Source organism: Xyrauchen texanus, chromosome 15, assembly GCF_025860055.1.
Source record: "Xyrauchen texanus isolate HMW12.3.18 chromosome 15, RBS_HiC_50CHRs, whole genome shotgun sequence".
Classification (NCBI taxonomy): domain Eukaryota; kingdom Metazoa; phylum Chordata; class Actinopteri; order Cypriniformes; family Catostomidae; genus Xyrauchen; species Xyrauchen texanus.
The window spans coordinates 30246937-30269904 of NC_068290.1; the positions used below are offsets into that span (position 1 = coordinate 30246937).

A 22968-nucleotide genomic window follows, 5' to 3' on the forward strand; every position below is an offset into this window, starting at 1 on the left:
TTTACTATATGCTACATGGTTAAGTGATCAGGAGTGCCTAAGATAATGTGTATGTATATGTTACATGATTTTCATGATTTGTGTAGAATTATCAGAACCAACAACGGTTCATAACGAATCGGTTACTAACGTAACCTCGGTTCTCTCTAGATGAGGGAACGAGTATTGCGTAAGCTAGCTTACGCTATGGGAAAGATTCATCTTTTCTGAGATATTGAAGCCAAAAAATTATCCTTAATTTTGTATCCATTGTCAACGCAGTGCGGCAGCTGCAGACCTTGAGCGGGCTAGCTAGCGAGCTCATAGGTTGCTCTGCGGCAACTGCTGCAGCCTATAGACGAGCTTGGGCGAACTCGCATCCAATGAGAGGCGTCCGCACGCTCACTGCATCAAAGCCCGCCAAAATGGGCGTGACTAGAGTGCATATAAGCGTAGTTCGTAGGCTGGAACCCTGGTTTTCATTGAATGAAGCGAAAAATCGCTGCGTGGCGCGAAGCACGGCCGGTTACGCAATACTGTTCCCTCATCTAGAGAGAACCGAGGTTACGTTAGTAACCGATTCGTTCTCTTACGAGAGGTTCTCTCGTATTGCATAAGCTAGCTTACGCTACGGGAACCCTTTGTCAACGCCGTGCGCGCCAAGCATCCACTGCATGAGCCCCAGGGAATTAAGGGGGACCCGGGGGAGCCCTTGTGAGTGGGGAATTAATATTTGGCCGGCAAGAGTGCAGGCCAGTGTGTGTGTAGTACATAAGCACATAGACAGAGCGGCGGTGCCGGTCTGTGTGGAATGTGTCCCATTAATGCAGCTCACCAGGGGAGCTGTAGTGTATTAAACCGCTAGCAGTTTAGCCTGCAGAGCGGGTACTTCCAAATTGTAAAATCTGACAAAGGTGGAGGGGGAAGCCCAGCCCGCTGCCACACATATGTCGTGAATGGAAATCCCGCTGGACCATGCCCACGAGGAGGCCATGCCTCTAGTGGAGTGAGCCCTAATGCCTAGCGGGCATGGTAGGTCTTTTGACGTGTACGCGGCAGCAATAGCGTCCACTATCCATCTGGACAGTGTCTGTTTCGAGGCGGCGAGACCTTTGGTGCGCCCCCCAAATGAAACGAAAAGCTGCTCAGAGCGTCTGAAAGATGCGGAGCGCGCAGTATACAATCTCAGTGCTCTGACTGGGCAAAGGAGATTGGCGTTGCGTTCGCTATCAGATGCTGGTAGCGCCGACAAGGAAATGATCTGTGGAAAGGGAGGAAGGAAATTTGCTGGTTGTAAGCATGGTCTTTTTGCAAGCGCTTTGTTCAAAACCCTGAGATCTAATATTGGTCTGAGGCCGCCGTCTTTCTTGGGGACAAGAAAATAACGGCTGTAAAACCCCGACTCGCTCAGAGGCGGCGGCACTCTCTCTATGGCCCTTTTGCACAGAAGGTTTGCTATTTCTGAACGAAGCATGCATGCTGCTTCCGTGTTCACAGTAGTTTGGAGCCGTGCTCTGAAGCGAGGAGGACGGCCATCGAACTGTAGCAAATAGCCCTGTTTTATTGTGCTTAACACCCATTCGATATCCCTGGAATATCTTCCCACGCTTTGAAGCGTAATGTTAGAGGGTGAATAGCCAAATCGCCCTGATTGCCGCACACAGCGCGCTGAACAGAATGTGTGAGCACGCTTAGTGTGTTTATGCATGACTGATCGCAGACAGCAGAGACAGGCTGTTCTGTGAGTGACTTCCCGATTGGGGTAAATGGGGAAAGAGTCACATCTGATAAGTGATGTGCGAGCATAGTCACGGGCACTGGACTTACATGCGGAGAGTTGTTTGCTGGCCGTGTGACAGAGCGGGCAGAGGAGGGGCGCGCGCACGGGCTCGTGGGCGCGTTTATTAACTCTAACACTCGAGCGGTTCGTAACCGCTTTATGTGAGTGTGCTCTGATAGGGACACGGGATGTGTAATGCTTGTGTGTAGGGGTGAACACTGGGTTGTGGGCACATTTTCTACACATAGGGCATGTTTGCTCTTTACAAGATTTCTTTGGGTCGCCGTGAAAATGGCGTTTGAGCGCAGGCAAGCGGGTGTTAACACCGGCTTGTTGGCTGCTGAATCTACCACTGTAGTAGCCTGAGAGAAGGGGACTGACAGGGGGCGAAGCTTTGACGGTGGTCCGGCCGCGGCGGGACTGATCCGTCGTTTTGTCAACAAAGCTAGGAGGACTTCGGTTGTTCAGGTTTCAGCGCGATTCTAGTCCGAGGCCCGTGGGGCGGCGGTCTGCGGCGGCTGTCTGAGCACGATCGAGGGCGGCCGCCCTGTCGACGCTGAGAAGTCTGGCTTTGCTGAGCTGGGCGCTGTGAAGAGGCTCGTGCAGGAGGCTCACGTGGGCAGCCTGCAGAGGAGTTAGCGCGACGAGGCAGAAAGAGATTCATGGCTTGTGTGGCTTTTTGGACCTCTGAAAACCGGTCAATGATACCACTCACCGCGGAGCCGAAGAGACCGGATGGAGAGAGCGGTGCGTTGAGGAATGTAGAGCGCTCTGCTTCTCCCATGTCGGCTAGCGTTAGCCACAGATGTCTCTCGGTCACAGTCAGCGCGGCCATGCACTTCCCTATAGCTTGGGCTGCAGCTTTGGTAGCGCGGAGGGCGAGGTCCGTCGCACTTCTTATATCTGCAACCGCCTCTGGATGCCTGCTTTCCTCATCCCACTCCGTAGAAGGTCCGCTTGGAGGATCTGTAAAACGGCCATAGAGTGCAGAGCAGATGCAGCTTGGCCGGCGGCGGAATAGGCGCGGCCAACACAGGCGGAAGTTGTTCTGCAGGCCTTAGACGGGAGCACTGGTTTAGACCGCCGGAGGGCGGGCAAAGGTGTGCTGCTACCGCATCCTCGACCGGAGGGATGGAAGCGTAGCCCTTCTCGGTGGCGCCGTCCACCGAAGCAAGAGAGGTGGAGACGTGGGATCGGACCCTGGCCGAGATTGGCGCGTTCCAAGATTTGGAAAGCTCGGCGTGGAGTTCCGGCAGGAAGGGAGCGGCCCGGGTAGTGGGTGCTGCGCGGCGGCGGCTCTGAAGAAAGCAGCCGTCGAGTCTGTTGGGTGCCTGCTCAGGGGGCGGTGACCACTCGAGCCCGAGGTGGTCGACGGCCTGTGTGAGGAGGCGTGTTAGTTCCCCTTCGACTCCGGCGCGGGTCCTGCTGGATTCCTGGGCCGAGGAGGAGGCGTGTGAGCCTGACCACTCCTCGCTGTCCGAAGCCATGATGGAACAGCGGCCCTTATCCTTCGCTTCTTCGTCCGAGATGGCAGCAGAGCAGCCGCTCGGCGGCAACTGCGCGTCCCGGGTGGGCGGGGAGGGTGAAGGCGATGCTCGAGGGATGGGCTCCGGCGAGGCAATCGCTTCTACCACTGGTTCCGGCAGCCTTTGAGAGCGGCGCTTTTTTCTGCACGGCTGAATAGAAGGCGGCGCGGCGGCTTCGGTCCTGAGCGTTTCGAGTCGAGCCTGCAGGGTCGACATCGGCAGCTCCTCGCAGAGATCGCATCCGCCTTCAGCGAGGGCGAGCTCTGCATGCCCCAGTCCCAGGCAGAGAGCGCAGATGATGTGGCGGTCTCCGGTGCTGAGAGGGGCGCGGCATGAGGCGCAAGTGGAGCGAGGCATCTTTAAAAAGACGCTCGTACTCTTTTGTGAAGTTCTTAAGAACTAGCTTGCTTTAAAAAGGATACGTCGCCGGATGGCGTAGCTCGCAGGACGGCTGAAGGTGGCGAAGACGGCCGGCTTCTTCGAGCGCTGTCCACGCTTGCTTGATGCCCCTCGAATGGCGACGCGGCTTCTGGTTCAGAGATGCGAAGAGCTTCGCTGAAGAGATGAAAATCAGGGTTCCAGCCTACGAACTACGCTTATATGCACTCTAGTCACGCCCATTTTGGCGGGCTTTGATGCAGTGAGCGCGCGGACGCCTCTCATTGGATGCGAGTTCGCCCAAGCTCGTCTATAGGCTGCAGCAGTTGCCGCAGAGCAACCTATGAGCTCGCTAGCTAGCCCGCTCAAGGTCTGCAGCTGCCGCACTGCGTTGACAATGGATACAAAATTAAGGATAATTTTTTGGCTTCAATATCTCAGAAAAGATTAATCTTTCCCGTAGCGTAAGCTAGCTTACGCAATACGAGAGAACCTCTCGTAAGAGAACTGGTGGGTTGCGACCCAAAAATGTGTTAAACATAAAAAACAACATTAAAAGCAAATAATTAAATGCACTTATAGTCATGTTTAGTTAAGATACTATACGTATACTGTATAGTTTATAGTAATGGACAACTCCCCTGTTGTAAGACCCCGCCCATTAACTGGAACAAAACCTCTAAACACTCCCCAACCTTCACCTTCGCTCACACCACCACAATAGCTAAATAAATCGCCTCATCACCTTTTAAAGACAACACTGAAATCAAAGGCTGTGTGTTCAATTAAAGTTTATAGTATTTTGATGCAAATTCATCTGTCAATTGGTAGACACTTGCATCCCATGCTGGATAGACAAAATAGGCAGGAGGAAGATATGTTAAATACCTGTGGCAGGGCGGAGGGTGGGGCCGGGTTGTGATTATACACACCCGGTCCCTTATCAGGCTAATTAAGCCTCCGGGAGGGATAAAGGCCGATGGCAGACGGTGGTGCGAGGAGAGAGAGATCGTTTACGGACACGTCGTCATGTGTGTGTTTGTCTTTTAAGTTTCTCATTAAAATATAAGTTACGTTCTCACCTCCTCCTTCCCATTGAACTCCTTTACACTGGTGCCGAAATCCGGGAAGGAGGAGGTCATCGGCCTTTATCCCTCTCTTAATTAGCCTGATAAGGGTTAATCACAACCCAGCCCCACCCTCCGCCCTGCCACAACCTTTATCCTCAAAAACCATGAACAAAACTAAGCACTGTGAAAGGAAATACAACCCAAGCAACATTTAATATGGGATACAGGTTTGGTATTGTTTTAGGTCACCACTTGATGTTAAATTTAAAATATGGGTTCAGGAACCATTGTTCTGGACAGCTCTAGTTTTGCAAAGCCAGACTTTTGACAATTGGCATGAAGTCTAGCCCACTTTGCAGCTTATTCCTGGTAAGAACCAGCCACTTAGACAGGAAGAACTGCCCAACTGACATGTAAAGGGGCCAGTGTTGGGTATGTTACTTAAAAATAGTAATCCACAACAAATGACTAATTATTTCTTTAGAATTGTAATCATATTACTTTACTAATTACTTCACTGAAAAATAATCACATTACTAATTTCTTTACTTTTAAGTTACTTTCTAAAACAATTTTCTTAACAAATTCAAAATAATGTCTATATTTCTTTCTTGTTCATTGTTACACACAAAATACATTCAGCACCTCACATTTTTCCTTCACAATGACTCTATACAGGTCCATAACTGATGTATTCTATATTAATAATATAGAACCGTTATCCGAGTAAAATAATTTAAAATGTAATGCATTACACTACTTTTTGTTTTTTACTAAAAAGTAAGTAGATTACTCCCAACACTGATAGGGACCAACTGTTTTTTTTGTTTTTGTTTTTATTCGCAATTTAGGGGCAGATAAATCTGAAATCAAAGTCACCTCAATAGTCTGCCGTGAACATAAACGTAATCAAATAATGGCATGGTAGCCTTTTTTATGGCGGTTCAAAAAATGCTGAAATATTTGTGAGCATTGTGATTTGTCTGTCCAAATTTAATAAGTACCAATTATTTCACAGACATAACAGAAAAATAAACATCTTGTAAATATTGTAAATATCTAGTTTACTTGCTTCTTAATGCCTCAAACAAAACTTTGAATATCTTTCAAAGATTTGATGTTACTAACCTTGCAAACTTGAAACAACCTGCCAGTCCTGCCAGTCCTGCCCAACTCTCGAATGTTTTAAATCATTGTTAAAAACACATCTATTTTCTTTGGCATTTCCTTCGAGTTAAGTCTGTTATTTTCCTGGTAATTTAAATTTTAATATCACTATATATCGTATACTGTATATTATGAATGTTTTATTGTTGTACTTTTATTGTGTGAGTAGTGTCATGTTGTTGTATTTAATCTGTGAGGCACCTTGGTCAACTTTGGTTGTTTTAAGTGTGCTATATATAAATAAAATTGATTGATTGATTGATTGATTGATTGATTGATTGATTGATTGATTGATTGAAAATGCAACTGACAAATCCAACGATAAGTTGTTCCTTAAATGAGCTCATTATAGCTGCCCAGTATCTTTGTATCAAAAGGTAAAGGGATGCTTTGTTTTTTCAAAAGGAACGGATAAAAATGTGTGCACTGACTCGCAGAAGTTGTGTAAATGCAGCCAATCAAATCGAAACTTGTGATTTTAGCAAGTGCTTGCCAGTTTAGTGTACAATATGTATCAGACGGTCAGTGAAAAACTGTGGGTGTGCATCTGAAGCTGAAAAAGTTTCTACATAAACAACATTATTTCTATCTGTGTGAATTCTTGTGTTTGTTTGTGATGTCCCACAGACGTACTCTGGCCTGTTTTGTGTGGTGATAAATCCCTATAAGAACCTGTCCATGTATACAGAATCCATCATAGAGATGTATCGTGGGAAAAAACGTCATGAAATGCCACCACATGTCTACGCCATATCGGAGGCCGCCTACAGGAGCATGCTGCAAGGTACCATGGCAACCACTGTAGGCTGCTTTAGTTTTTGTGAATTTATTAATTTCACTGCATTGATATTTTGAAAAAGAGCCAGTTTCATGTTTGTGCATGAGAACGGATCAGGTCTTTCACAGGCTAAGTAAGAGTGTGCAACCCCAGGCATGACTTAGACACTTAGAGATTTAGCAATTTCACCCTTTATTCTGCTCTTCAGGGTGTGTCAGTGGTTAAGAAACTGGCCTAACAGGTGTGTGTGTGGGGGAATTCAAGGAAAGGACATAATTGGACCACACCAATTATGTCACTGGTATTTGCTCATTTCTGAATAATGACTTAACGTTTATAACTTTGTCAGAGAGGCGATTCACTGTCCTGCTCTTTCAAGTCTTATTTAAACACTTAATAACCCAACTTAATGGCAAATATAATAAATACAGTAGTTGCGCCAATTCAGCGCACAGTATTTCAGCACAAAAAAAATGATGAATGGATTTATTTTATTGAATTTTGTAGATACAGGTTTGGAGATTTTTAAACACTCACAATAAGATGTTATTTTGTAATTCCCTAAGAAAGTTTATTAAATATGTTGATACTTTATCACATTATCCGTATACATTTGACAATGGCGTTTTAGTAACGCTTTCTGTCATTCACACTGTCGTTTTCAAAAGTTTCTCGTATTCAAACGTATTCAAACTCTTAAATGCCCTTAGTGTGCTGGCAAAAAAATTACAGTTCTGGTGTACAGTCTGAAACACAATTGTCCTTGTGTTCCATCGCTGAACAGCAATTCCTAGTAAACATCCCGTCGCCTTTGTAGAAATGCATTGTGAAGGTTGTACAATGTAACTTTTATCATTAACAATGCTAATAAAGTGAATATCGGGCACAACAAGGCTGCTACAACATGGGCCGCCATCTTGATTGTTTTGGGTTGAATGGATCGCATGTTTGCATCACATGACTACAAATATGTCAATTTTTTCAGATATCTCCATTTCCCCTGTCCACACTACAACACGAAGACAGCATTTTCAAATGTATGCACTTGGGAGAGCATTTCCAAAATTTTCGCTGTCTAAATCAGTGTGGACAAAAGGCCAAAATGTAGAAAAACATATGTGTTTTCAAACAAAAACGTATTAGTGTGGACGTGGCCTTATTGGATGTACTATACTGGCAAAACCATTGAGACTGTAATAGTTCATCAGTTATGCCAATGTCTCTCTTCATGTGCTTTTGTACCTCCCACAGACAGAGAAGATCAGTCCATCCTGTGCACGTGAGTTTCATGCTGTGCATTACTGTGTGTGACTGCATGTTTGTGCTTGATTGTGTATTTGTGGAATAAAAACAACATTTAAGGAGTCATATAATGAGCTAATTTCATTTTCTTATATCTTTTGAGAATAAAGAATGTGATGTAGTATGTAAACATACTGTAACTTTTAGAACTTAAAACTTCCTCAAGATAGTCTAAACAGACAATTTTTGCAAGGGGGTCTGGGGAGCTCAGCGAGTATTGATGCTGTCTGCCACACCTGAAGTCGTGAGTTCGAATCCAGGGTGTGCTGAGTGACTCCAGCCAGGTCTCCTAAGCAACCAAATTGTCCCGGTTGCTAGGGTGGGTAGAGTCACATGGGGTAACCACCTTGTGGTCACTATAATGTGGTTCTCGCTCTCGGTGGGGCCCGTGGTGAGTTGTGCGTGGATGCCGCGGAGAATAGCGTAAAGCCTCCACACGCGCTCAACAAGCCACGCGATAAGATGCACGGATTGACGGTCTCAGACGTGGAGGTAACTGAGATTCATCCTCCGTCAACCGGATTGAGGCAAGTCACTACGCCACCACGAGGATTTAAAGCATTGGGAATTGGGGAGAAAAAAAAAGTATGCTGCAAAAAACATCTTCGTAACATCTTTCTGACAAAAAAAAAAGAAAAGATGAATGCATTATTATTTTTTAATGACTTGCATTAAAAGTGGACCTAATGAAAAAAAAAAGAATTGTAAAATTACCTCTTTAATCTTCAAAACTATTTAGACAAGTATTAGATCTTTAACTTTCAGAGCATCACAAAACTCTATGAAAATCAATGAACATTTAATGTGTAGAATTGACAAAGTCTGCAGCGTGTGGACAAATATGGACCACAGCTGTGTGAGATTGAGCTGTGGTTAATATACTTGGCTATACTTCTTATCAGAAGACCGCAGAAGCCTACAGGCCATACATTTGTTTATACAATACAGCTGAATTTCATGCTTTTTTATTCCCTCAAAACTGACCGAAGCTCAACAATGAGGATTATTTCAGACTTGTACTTGCCTTATATTCACGGTCAATATTTTCACTGGCTCCACAATAAAAATAATTGTATTTTTATTACCACACATTTTAATATGTGTCAGGAAGAAACATATTTATTCTATACATTTCATTAAACTTGACTTTTTTCTGTTCTTTTCAGTTTTTTTTTTTTTTATTTATTTTTTGCATGAAAAGTTACAATAAATAGTTGTAAGGTTTTTCATTTTCAATGATAGTTGAAAATTATACAGCTATAATGTAACTACATAACAGCTATAAAGCGTTAAACACATTTGGCATGTGTATGGTGATTTATTTATTATTTTCAGCCCATCTAACTAATGCTTGCAAGACTATCACAAATAATTTTCACACTTTTGATAAAACTCCATCTTTGTTAGTCAGCCAAACATTTATTGCCATAATTAAATCAGATCAGTTCATTACAACAATGTGCAATACATCACAGATAACCACGCATGTCTGTAAATTAAGTATGCAAATTTAAGTATGCAAAAATATAAAATGTAGTGACAACAGAGCACTGGCTTGATAGGGCAAATAATGGTTTCATCAATTGGCACAAAACTGTCTTGCACTGGCCCTGGGCCATTGAGCCATTCTTATTGTTGAGCCCTGCCAATATACATGAAGTTACTTCATTTAGCTAGTGTAAATTGGTGTTTTGTACAGATCCTCATTTTTAAAAAAATTATTATTTTGTTTTGCCTCTTTACCTGCATATGTTGCTAATTTTGTTCCAGCATATGTTTGTAGTGTTTATCTGTTTAAGAGAGGTTATTACAGCTAAGTCATTTAATCTCCTGCCAGTATTTGTTTAAACAACTTGTAGTCTTTTTACAGCAGAACATGGTTTATTTGTTCTGTTTGTGTGTGTGTGTGTGTGTGTGTGTTCAGAGGGGAGTCTGGTGCAGGAAAGACAGAGAACACTAAGAAAGTGATTCAGTATCTTGCACATGTGGCATCTTCACACAAGTCTGGCACTATGGGTCGGCCCAAAGATGCAACGCAGGTGAGGACAAAGGACCAAAAATGTAACGTAAAATATTACACAATTTCCATTTCATTGTGGACAGACACATTTCCACAATGATAAAGCTGCCTGAACTTAAAGGGATAGTTCACTCAAAACTCAATATAAGTAAAGAAAAATGAAATAGTTTGGAATGACATGAGGATAAGTAAATGATGACAGTTTTTTTTATTTTTGGCTGAACTAACACTTTCACTCCTGCATACTACACAATGCTAAGGATATATATATATATACATAAACAATGGTAACACTTTACAATAAGGTTCCATTTGTTTAGATTAGTTAACAACATTTGTTAACATGAACTAATAGTGAACAACTGTTTTAGCTTTATTAATCTTAGTTATTGTTAATCTCAACATATAGTAATATTTTTTTGTCGAACTCAATTTCAGTCTGGGCCACATCACGGTTTATTTGTGCCCTCAAAGGGCCCGTTCATCAGGCTCATACTGATTAAACTAAAGTCATCTCTTGGAATTTCTGAAGGTAAACAAATTCCTATAATCAGAGAGCATTACTAGAGTACAGATTTTATATGTAAAACTGATGTAAAACTGATAGCTTGGTCCATAATTATGAAAATGCACTATAGTTTTTCCATAGTATCCTAGTTTTAATAATGATATTTGTAATAGTTCATGGTAACCATAGGTAAAACTATACAAACCATAGGTAAAAACCATAGGACATAAGAGTTTTGCCACAGAAAATTCTGTACTGCATTCAAACGGGTTTCGCAATCCCCGCTTCGCATCTCATTGGTTCACACGTGCATTTAAAATAGTCTGTACGGTTGAGACCAGACCGTAAATTACCACACCTGCTCTGCCCTCGTGCTGTTTTATCCATGATTAAGCAGTGTTGATAATTGTCATTATATCTATGGAACGTGTGTGTGTGTGTGTGTGTGTGTGTGTGTGTGTGTGTGTGTGTGAGCGTGTATTTATCACTTTGTGGGGACCAAATGTCCCCATAAGGATAGTAAAACCCGAAATTTTTGACCTTGTGGGGACATTTTGTCGGTCCCCATGAGGAAAACAGCTTATAAATCATACTAAATTATGTTTTTTGAAAATGTAAAAATGCAGAAAGTTTTCTGTGAGGGTTAGGTTTAGGGGTAGGGTTAGGTTTAGGGGATAGAATATAAAGTTTGTACAGTATAAAAACCATTATGTCTATGGAAAGTCCCCATAAAACATGGAAACACTACTGTGTGTGTGTGTGTGTGTGTGTGTGTGTGTGTGTGTGTGTGTGTGTGTGTGTGTGTGTGTGTGTGTGTGTGTGTGTGTGTGTGTGTGTGTGTGTATGTGTGTGTGTGTGTGTGTGTGTGTGTAAAATGCATATAGGGGAAACACTGATATAGATTATGATAAATTCTGAGACTCAGCCTAAGAAACAACAACAAAAAACATTTTACACAAAAGCAAAACTTTTTTCTGATTTTACATTATATATGTCTCAGTGTAAATAAGGTAGCTCCAAATCATGTCACATGTAACAGTAAAATGTTGTGATCAAAATTTTCAATGATCAAAACACTTCTGATTTGTCTGTAAATTTCAAAGCACTTGTTCAGTTTTAGTCATAATACCTACATGCAACCTTGTTGTAAAGTGTAACCAAGGCAATCATTTCTTTTCTGATGCAACCCATGCTTACTTTTCTATTTAGTTTTTCTCACAGCTGTCACTGCTGTTCTAATTACTCAAAACTTCTAAATTTCTCTACATTGTTCTGTATGACCTTTCGTTTACATCTTAGTCTCTAATATTTCTATCTTCCCTATTCTTGCTCACTCTGTTCTTCCTGTCTCCTCACCTTTCTGGGTACTGCTGGTTCATTCCCTTCTTTGTTTATGCCCTCTTCCTCTCTGGCCTCTGCTCTGCTGAAGATGGACGGTACTCGCTCTTTAGGTCGTGGCAGTAGTGCTGTGAACAGGGTGAGTGTGTTTTTTTAAAGGACACGTCCGCCTCACAGCAAGGAGTTCACAGTGATTCTCATCCACGTCTTGCCATGTTAACCTCATAATGTGTGATATATTATACAGTATGTCTAATAAATGTGTGTAGATGTATTTGTGTTGATGTGTTTTTGACATGTTTTTATGTTTCCACTCATCTACATGTTTTGTTTTTTTATCCCTTGTGTATCCTGTGTACTTATTCGCCCACCTCATCTCTCTCTATTTGTGGACTAACAGATTGTGCAGTATGTGAGTATGGCCTTCAAACGAGTTTGGAGATGGTAGTGCTTTAATTCTTCTACTGTGGGCCTGTAGTGGGTGCTGTATGCATATCAAAGCTTTGCTATGGAATGCGTTGACCTATTTAGACCATATAAGTCCATATGGGTTAAGTGCAAAACCTCAGTGATTAGACGGAGGTTGTCTAGCCTGTTCATGGAATTCTTTTAAGCTAAATGCTATTGCTGAGCTGCATTTTTATGAGTTTGTTCTTTTGACTGTGTGTGTGTGTTTCTGACCTACAGTAGCTATAATTTGGGGACAAAATTTGACAGTAAATGTTGCAAGGTGTTCGCTAAATCTGACAAAACCTCAAAAGGAAACGTTGTTCATAATAAACAAAATAATGTTTTGGAGTGACTATTTGCATCCTGGTGTAGGTGTAGATGTATGTACTGCATTTGTTTTTATATTTTGTGTGGGCGACATTTTCCAATACCACTCCCCCCATTGTTTGCTATCTCAACTCTCACTGCGTCTATTAATAAAAAGGGCAAAAATCCCAGTATGTTATTTTAAACTATTATAAGTAGTAGGCTTTATGTCATGATACTGTATATAATGTACTATACGTGTTATTATATTATATACTAGTATATTTTACAAGATAAAATGCAAATAGTATGCTATTATGCTATATAATAAAGTATAATATATATAATAAAATAATGTAGCCTGCTCTTTATGTTGTTTTATTACATGTTATTTTATAATTGTGTATGCTACTAGGCAAAACCCAAATAGTATTAACACTGGGGTGCAAATTATGTTTTCTCTTAGGGGTATAGGGTTAGCATTGGCTTATGGATAGTAATAGTAATTAGCTTTATTGGAATACTATAGAAGTTAGTGGTAAGTCCTCATTCAGATAGCAAAGAAAAAACGTGTGTTTTTGTGAAAGAGAGAGTGAGAGATTTTTGGCTGCACCACTCTCTTATTTCTGCATCATTTCAAATGCTAATGCTGGTTCTGGTGTCTCTTATTGCAGAGGTTTCCTATGGGCTTTTGGCTGTAGTGCAGGTAATAGTCCTGCACTGATGTTCTGTTCTTTCTGTTCAGGGGGAGCTGGAGAAACAGTTACTGCAGGCTAACCCCATTCTAGAGGCCTTCGGCAATGCAAAGACAGTCAAAAACGACAACTCTTCCAGATTTGTAAGCTCTACAACGTTTGTACATGCCAATGTCATCATGAGGAGTCACATGTAATCTCTTAACATGGTTTGACTTTGTTTTTTGTTTGTTTTAGGGAAAATTCATCAGGATAAACTTTGATGTTGCTGGATATATTGTTGGTGCTAACATTGAGACCTGTATCCTTGAACAAATGGTGAATCAAGCACTTGCAAGGCTGTGACCTCAGTAAAAATCCACACTGTTATACACAGCATATTACAACAGAAGATCACATAACAGAAGTGTGTCCTGCATGTGTGTGTTGGTGCATTTGTCTTTAACCTGAGTCTAAATCAGATCTGCTGGAAAAGTCTCGAGCCATTCGCCAGGCAAAAGATGAGAGGACCTTCCATATCTTCTACCAGCTCCTTTCTGGAGCTTCAGAGACTATGAGAAGTCAGTAGACTCTAACAAACACATACATATAAGCACAAGACACACAACAAATAGATTTTCACATACATTTTAAACATAAAAAAAAAATCACATACACTGTCACACATATTGAAATACCTGTAGACACATCATCTTTCTCTATTATAGGTTTAATTTTATTCTCTTAAATGCAAACGTATTTGTGCCCTTTCTGTAGAGGAGCTTCTGCTTGGCAGTGCAGATCAATACCGCTTTCTCTGTGGGGGATCACTTCCTGTCCCGGGTCAGAGTGACTCAGAAAACCTCACTCAGACAATGGACTCTGTTGCCATCATGGGTTTCACCAAGGAGGAATCCACCTGTAAGAAAGAGGAGGTTTTTAAATAGATCTAGAACTGTGAAAACACCCTTAATATTTCAGTACTTGACCACTGGAACATCCTGGAAATGGCTAACTGTTGTGTTGTTATGAAAAATATAGAAATGCTGGAGTATCTCAAACAATATATTGACTCTTACTGTCTTTTCCAACCTTCGGTCCTTCCTTATCGCTCTCTCTCTCTTTTCAGCTATGTTAAAGGTGATCTCTGCAGTGATGCAATTTGGGAACATCACATTTAACAAAGAGAAGAACACAGATCAGGCCTCTATGCCGGATGACACAGCGGCTCAGAAACTCTGCCACCTGCTGGGCATCAGTGTGCTGGAGTTTAGCCGAGCCATTCTCACTCCCCGCATCAAAGTAGGCCGCGAATATGTCCAGAAGGCCCAGACCAAGCAGCAGGTGTGTGTGTTAGAAAGGGTGCATTTTAGGCCCATGTTCTACCTTGGCACGATATGAAAAACACCAAGTAATAACCTCTTCCATTAATCATGTCAGAATGTTTTTGTCCTAACCTGGCGTGATCGTCAACAGTGTCGCACATCAAAAAATGTTGACGGTTGCTTGGTCTCTATTTTTGATGTTTTGTGCTCACAGTTACAGGGAAATCTCATTGGTCCAACTTTTGGCTTCACATAGCTGTATATTAAACTGTTTATTCAAAATGTTTCATTGGCTTTAATGTTGTCACTTCGGTCAACAATTTAATCTCAACTCTCAAAACTTGACAAATCATGACAGAGGCATTCTTTATTTTTGTGTGTTTTTTTGGGGGGGGGTGTGTTCAGGCTGATTTTGCGATAGAGGCTTTGGCAAAGTCCACATATGAGCGTCTCTTCCACTGGCTGGTCCACCGTATCAACAGAGCCCTGGACCGCAGACAGAGACAGGGAGCCTCATTCATCGGGATCCTGGACATTGCTGGATTTGAAATCTTCCAGGTGGGAGAGGTGACTTTTTAATCTTAATAACTCATTATTCAGATTACAAATATTAATAGCTCTCTCTCTCTCTTTGTTGTAGCTGAACTCGTTTGAGCAGTTGTGTATTAATTACACTAACGAGAAGCTGCAGCAACTGTTCAATCACACCATGTTTGTTATGGAGCAAGAAGAGTACCAGCGTGAGGGCATTGAGTGGAGCTTCATCGATTTCGGTCTGGATCTTCAGCCCTGTATCGACCTTATTGAGAGACCGGTCAGTGTGTGTGTAGCTTTAGATCTTGATACAAATCATGTAGAAGGGTTCTGTAGTATCTAAATTGTGTTCCTGATTGGTTGGTTCCACAGACCAATCCTCCTGGCATACTTGCATTATTGGATGAGGAGTGTTGGTTTCCGAGGGCAACAGATCGCTCATTTGTGGACAAGGTTTCAGCTGAGCAGGGTTCACACCCGAAGTTTGTGCGGCCACGACAGATCAAAGAAGGGGCTGACTTCTCCATCATTCACTACGCTGGCAAGGTCAGAGATAAACTCATCTGTTTCACCTCCTTTTTCTCTCCATTCTTCATCTTTCTCTATTAAAGAAACTAACCTGTGAAAACTTGTGCTGTTTTTGCTTTCAAGGTTTTGTGAGGTTTAAATGCAATGTGCAGTGTGCATAGGTGCAGATTCAGAGCACAAAATATTCCCTGTTCATTTTCTATATGTCATTTCAACATTAACAGATTGGGTGATTACAAGAGAGTTGACACATTTTAGTAAGTTGTCTATGTGTCTATATGCAATTTGTATAACAAAAGACAACTATGACCATGATCTCTGGGATATACAGTAAGTCCATTTTACTTCCCAATTAACTTCAGTAGATTTGGGTGGTGAGGGTTTCAATGTTCTGAGTGCTTGGATGATGTCATCATAGGATTATTGCTTTGCTTATCGAATATTGCATTATCCAACTACTTAATGCAAATCACATTTTTCCTCCATTATGTGCAGCCCTAGTAACTGGTCAAACTGATCAAATTAGAGCTTAGTTCCTGTAGCTCAATTGGAAGAGCATGATCACATTGAAGAAGGCACACGCCGAAACGCGTCTGTGCAAAATAAACAATATATGCATAGTGCGGCTACTTTTTCCATTTTATATGTTATCCTTTAGGCCAGCACTCTTAAAATTCATTATATACACTGAGTGAAGCCTGCTCTCATCCTCACTTAAGAGCATGATGCTAGCAATGCTAAGATCATGGGTTCGATTCCCAGGGAAAAAACAAACTGATACAATTTATACCTAAGCCCCTTTGGATAAAAATGTCTACCAAATGCATAAATGTCAAATGTAAATGTAAGATCCTCCTATCTGTTTCTCCATTAGGTTGATTATAAGGCAGATGACTGGCTGGTGAAGAACATGGATCCTTTGAATGATAATATTGCATCTCTCCTGCATCAGTCATCTGATCCTTTCATCTCTGAGCTCTGGAGAGAGGGTAAGAAACACCGTTTGTGTGTGTGTGTGGTTATTCAGTGTTTGTGTGTGTTATTCAGGTTTTTGCTCTGGGAGGTGCTTATTTCATGCTAAGCTATACTTATTTATCTTAATGTTAAGAAGTGGGACAAAATAAATAAATAAAGAATACTTGATAAAATGCATTGTAATCAGATTTAAGATATGTTTTTCATTTAAATTGGTTAAATAAGTTGATCAATTAAATGTTAGAGACAAAAGATGATATACGTATAAGCTATTATGTTCATATTTGTTATAAATAATTATTTAATATTAATTATTATTTCTAATTCTGTTACTAATATTCAGTGCTGCTATGAACTAAAAATCTATCTATCTATCTGTCTATCTATCTATCTGTCTGTCTGTCTGTCTGTCTGTCTGTCTGTCTATCTATCTATCTATCTGTCTGTCTGTCTGTCTGTCTTGTCTTTGGCTCTATTCTGGTACCCTACCTGGGATCTCTCCTCTCGTCCTCTCCTCTCCTCTTAGATATTCAAACACTTCCTCGTGTGTACTTCTTTGACTCCTATGCCACGCTGCAAACCAATGGCACTGACAGCAGTAGGTTTTTCTATCCTTCCATCATGCATGAATTACACTTTTTGCTTTGAACCTCTCCATCCATTTTTGTCATTCTCTCTGACTCACTTGAACTGTCAAATTATAACAACTGTATGTCCATTGAAAACTCACAGTTGCCCCTCATGCATGTCTTACATTTCTTCTCTTTTTCTCTTTCATTGTGTCTGATGTGATGTGTGGGTTGTAGTTTTGTGTAGTAGTTTAGTATTACATACAGTTTGCCTTGTGCAGATCTGTATAGAGCACATATTATCTCTTTTAACAGTGGATGAAGTGATTGCTTGTTTGTAGTTTATACTTTCTAAAGTATCTTTCTTAGTGTGCTTGGATTTGTACTAATGATATCAGTGCATATTATAAGTTTAATTTGTTTCTGTTTGGATTGTGTAAAAAGGAAGAATACATATTCAAACTATTACTGAGTCATAACATTTCGATTCAACATAATATAAATATGTACATTGATATTGACTTCTACCCAAACAGAAACAAATCCTGTAGATTCTCCTTTTTATGGTTGTTTTGTGATTGTAACAGCTCTTATACTAGAGTACACGTAATAAAGATGTAATATAGATGGCATGACTATGTAATAACATCTTTATTGGGTATAATCATGTGTGTCCATCAGTGGAGAGGATTGTGGGTCTGGATCAGGTGTCATCTGGTGAGAGCAGTGGCAAAGTGAGTTTTGGGGCTGGATTAAAAACAAAAAAGGGCATGTTCCGAACAGTGGGGCAACTCTACAAAGAGTCCCTCACCAAACTTATGGCAACCCTCCGCAACACCAACCCCAACTTTCTGCGCTGCATCATCCCCAACCATGAGAAACGGGTATGTAAGGAAGGAACAAATATTTTAAAACAGACATTACAGGGTTTTTGCTGTTCTTTGAATTTCTGTCTCTTTTGTCTCAGGCAGGGAAGTTGAGTCCTCAATTGGTTCTGGATCAGTTGAAGTGTAATGGAGTTTTAGAGGGGATCAGGATCTGCAGACAGGGCTTCCCAAACCGTATCCCATTCCAGGAGTTCAGACAGAGGTGTGTGTGTGTGTGTGTGTGTGTGTGTGTGTGTGTGTGTGAGCGTGTATTTATCACTTTGTGGGGACCAAATGACGAAATTTTTGACCTTGTGGGGACATTTTGTCAGTCCCAATGAGGAAAACAGCTTATAGATCATACTAAATTATGTTTTTTGAAAATGTAAAAATGCAGAAAGTTTTCTGTGAGGGTTAGGTTTAGGGGTAGGGTTAGGTTTAGGGGATAGAATATAAAGTTTGTACAGTATAAAAACCATTATGTCTATGGAAAGTCCCCATAAAACATGGAAACACTACATGAGTGTGTGTGTGTGTGTGTGTGTGTGTGTGTGTGTGTGTGTGTGTGTGTGTGTGTGTGTGTGTGTGTGTGTGTGTGTGTAAATATCTATGTGAAAGTTGCATATACATTTACACTACTGTACATGAAGCTATAAATTACATAAGTGTGAGTTATTTCACTGTCTCTTTGTCTTTAAAAAAAGAGCTGATGACACACTTCTTCCAAAAGCGTTCGACTAACTAACTAGCCTTTTTGAACTTAAAAAATAACTTAAAAATAATATAAATAACAATAAAAAATATTTTCTGCACTTGGGTTGAATTACAAATAAGCATATCTGAGAACCATTTTAAAAATATAGATTAAAGCACACATGCCAAGTTCTTAGAAATGCACTATTTGTATCCATGTTTCATATATTTTTCATCCATTTTTTTTTTTTTTTTTTTAACAAATGTTTAACCGAATATAGTGGTATAACCATCAAGTAAAAAGTAAAAAAAAAAAAAAAAAAACAACCTTAACCTTAAATAAATTAAAAATAAATGTAATTGTGGGCGGCACGGTGGTGCAGCGGTTAGCACTGTCGCCTCACAGCAAGAAGGTCGTGGGTTCAAACCCTAGTTGCCCTGGCCTTTCTGTGTGGAGTTTGCATGTTCTCCCCGTGTCTGCGTGGGTTCTCTCCGGGTACTCCGGCTTCCTCCCACCATCCAAAAGACATGCAGGCTAGGTTAATTGGTGTCTCCAAAAAAAAAAAATAAAAATTGCCGTGGATGTGGATGTGGATGTGGATGTGGATGTGGATGTGGATGTGGAGGTGAGTGTGAGTCTGTCTATGTGTGGCCCTGCGATGGACTGGCGACCTGTCCAGGGTGTCCCCCGCCTTTCGCCCAATGTTAGCTGGGATAGGCTCCAGCCCCCCGCGACCCTGTACACAGGATAAGCGGTTGACGATGGATGGATGGATGGATAAATGTAATTGTACAAAACTTTTACATCACCTAGCCAATTTTGACTGTAAGCCCCACAACATAAAAAAAAAAATTACCTTTAATTCAGAAATGGTAAATATTTGCATCACTGAAGATGTGTATTTAAGTCATTTTATGAATGAACTGCCTTTTTGTGCAGTTTTGTAGGTTTAAACATCTGGACAAATAATTAAAAAATGTCACATCATTGACCCACTTACACTTCTACTCTAGTGTGTACTACTCTTGTAATTACAGAAGTTGGTATGTAGCGCTACATTGTGTTATCCTTTGTATTAATTGAATGTGCTTATATTATTCTCATTTGTAAACCTTTTTGGATAAACGATTCTGTTAAATGAATAAATCTCAATGTTCTGTCTTCTGTCTGTACATCTCAGGTATGAGATCTTGACTCCAAATGCCATTCCTCGAACCTTTATGGATGGGAAACAGGCATGTGAGCTCATGGTAAGTGCTATTTACGCAAACTAATTAAGCAGGTCAGCATTTTGAGATCAGTCTTCTAGGACAGGGCTACCCCAAAGCTGGATTCCTATAGCCTTGAGGGCTGTATTCTTATATAGAGCTATTGATAAATATATTTTGATGATGGAATTGTGTTGATTAGAGCTGTTCTAGAATAATAATGAAATTCTGTTCGGAGATCAGTGCCATGTATCTGAGCCTGAAATGGTGTTTGTAGAATATGTATTGTTACTCTACTGTGAATATTGTGAATTGATGATTATATTTCATTGTTGTTCTCAGATCAGTGCTTTAGAGTTGGACAAGAATCTTTTCCAGGTGGGACAGAGTAAAGTGTTCTTCCGGGCTGGAGTTCTGGGTCACCTGGAAGAAGAACGAGACCTGAAGATCACTGACATCATCATCCGCTTCCAGAGTGCCTCACGTGGATATCTCGCCAGGAGGTACACGTCTTCATGTGTATAGTGTGGTAGGTCAGTGGTTAGGTATATGTTTGTGTGTATTAACTTGTGTGTGTTCTTTCAGGGCATTCCATAAGAAACAGCAGCAGCTCAGTGCTCTGCGTGTGATGCAGAGGAACTGTGCAGCGTACTTAAAGCTCAGAAATTGGCATTGGTGGAGACTCTTCACCAAGGTAACACAACATAACACACTCATGAGACATAACAACACATTAGGATTTTTTAACTAAATAAAGTTATATGTAATAAAACTTGCTTTATTGTGGCTATTGGCCAATCAGTACCCAGGACCAGAACTACAGTACAGTATACAGTATTATTTTTTTCTTGAAAAATTTGTTTTTCCAAAATATTTATGTCCATATATCAAAGATGTGGAATCTAAAATAATATCAAGCTATAGAAAGTCAGATTTTTTTTTTCATCATATTGTATATTATGTTTCCAGGAGTGTTGGTTATTCATGTTTTTGAGACGTTACAGACATTACATCAGAAAATAACATAATTAATTCTGATTCAATGTAATGTCCAACATCATCCAATCACTGCCAACCATGTTGAAATAAAATTAATTATACATTTTGAGTCTATGTACTGATTACCATTGTCCCTTGTCTGCCAAACATGTTGAGTGGTCCAAACATCATCTGCAGCCTGAAACTGAACTTATGGTCTGATTTTAGGAGTGAATGCACTATGCTCCCTTGCTTCCTATTTAGTGATTGACTTAACCGCCAGTGCGCTGTCTATCTGCACTGGTCTCAGAACAGTTCAAAATGCACCTTATTTTCATCCTTACTCCATATCAAGCCTCTGAAAGCAAAATTGTTCATCTTTTGGATGAACCAATTGATTCTCAATGTGAAAATGTACAGTAAATATAGGAATGCATTTACTAATGTGAATGTTAATGAATTGAACCCTATTGTACAGTGATAACAAAATAAAATATAACAACATTTATATTAAAGTGAAGTGAAATGACCCACAGATATGTTATGTTGAAAGTTATTCAAAACAACTAACATGTTTTTTAAACTTTTGAGGGAATAATGTCCAAAAATCCATGTATGTGGACATCATGTTTATCAGCGCACTGACGTGTGAAAAATGAAAAATTTATTATTTTTGCGGTATATCAAACAAAACTAGATGATATTTACACCCTAACTGGTTGCAGTGAAAATATTTAAAGAGGTTTCTTACAAGTGTTACTTTTTACTCCCGTAAAAGCTCTTCAAGGAAATTGACACCATATGCTGTTGTATCACATGACTCGGTGCATCAGAAGTTTAACCCTTAAATGAAAGTCTTGAATATTCAGTTTAAATAAATTTAAATTATGCATTGTGTATAGCGAAGCATAAGCAAAGGAATACAATGTCCACGCATGTGGACGCGGGGTCGGACAAGGATAATACAAAATTACCCATCACCTGGCAAGTACATACTTTTTGTGCATAGCAAAAGTATGCGAATTGGGATACAGCCACGTATTTGAGGTTCATTTGTCTTTTGACCTTTGACCTCTCCTCCAGGTGAAACCGTTGCTGCAGGTAACCCGTCAGGATGAGGAGATTCAAGTTCGTGAAGTTAAGCTTCAGAAAGCCAACGACCAGCTGAGCAAACTGGAGACTGATTTAACTGAACTGGACAAAAAAAACCAACAGGTGTGCGCCTTTGTTTTGTTTGCTGCAAAGCACTTTTATGTTATGTTTGAGTTATGTTCTGTCATTAAAGTTTATGTTGCTGTTCAGCCGGTTCCTGCCTCCTCCTTGCCCATGCTGTGAAACTAATTACATTAATTTAGCAATTATTTTAATTATGAAAAATAATGCAATAAAAATGGCAGAGGCTCTTTGCACAAAGTGAAAATAGCAGCAAAAAGCATCTTCTTTGATCTAATTGCATATAGTGTAAGTTGCTATTTGCACCCCTAATTAAATACAAAAAAGTATTACTGTAGAATGTTTATTGAGTCCCACAGACACCCTACACCAACCCCTAACTCTAACCTTCCCTTACCAAAATGTACCATGATTTTACTAGAGTAACATAGTATCACCATGGTATTTTGTAGTAAAATCATAGTACCCACAAAATTAAACATGATTACTATATTGACACCATATTACTGTAGTATAGCCATGGTTAATTGCATTAAAACTAGCGCTTCTGCAAAAGAAAAAAGGTTAATACAATATTACTATAGTAAAACCATGGTTAATTTCACCCAGATCAATCCTTTCACTCAACTCTCTTTCCTTCACCATGACCAAATCACTGTGAGGAAATCAAACTTTATATTCATTTTATTTATTATTATATGTAACATTAAAGTACATTGGAACCAGGAAACAGGATGGAAAAAGATGGAATTGAGAAAAGCACTTTCACATCGTTGTTTCACACAATGCCATTGCAGTAACATTGGGAATGCAGAGTTTAACATTTTTGTTAGATTGACAAA

The 22968-nt window shown here is 40.5% G+C and overlaps 1 protein-coding gene across 1 annotated transcript in view; it reads left to right on the forward strand.

The window, feature by feature from the left end:
• LOC127656372 (myosin-10-like) overlaps nt 1-22968 on the forward strand; it is a 58445-nt gene that overhangs the window by 13918 nt on the left and 21559 nt on the right. Inside the window, exons 4-23 of the mRNA XM_052144677.1 lie at nt 6528-6684; nt 7930-7957; nt 9905-10019; nt 11938-11985; nt 12247-12258; nt 13348-13440; nt 13535-13598; nt 13759-13857; nt 14054-14197; nt 14406-14620; nt 15007-15159; nt 15242-15415; nt 15508-15681; nt 16538-16652; nt 17889-18091; nt 18175-18296; nt 19948-20017; nt 20318-20478; nt 20561-20669; nt 22037-22168. Of these exons, the coding sequence (XP_052000637.1) occupies nt 6528-6684; nt 7930-7957; nt 9905-10019; nt 11938-11985; nt 12247-12258; nt 13348-13440; nt 13535-13598; nt 13759-13857; nt 14054-14197; nt 14406-14620; nt 15007-15159; nt 15242-15415; nt 15508-15681; nt 16538-16652; nt 17889-18091; nt 18175-18296; nt 19948-20017; nt 20318-20478; nt 20561-20669; nt 22037-22168 (2388 nt within the window). The remainder of the gene's footprint in view (nt 1-6527; nt 6685-7929; nt 7958-9904; nt 10020-11937; nt 11986-12246; nt 12259-13347; nt 13441-13534; nt 13599-13758; nt 13858-14053; nt 14198-14405; nt 14621-15006; nt 15160-15241; nt 15416-15507; nt 15682-16537; nt 16653-17888; nt 18092-18174; nt 18297-19947; nt 20018-20317; nt 20479-20560; nt 20670-22036; nt 22169-22968) is intronic.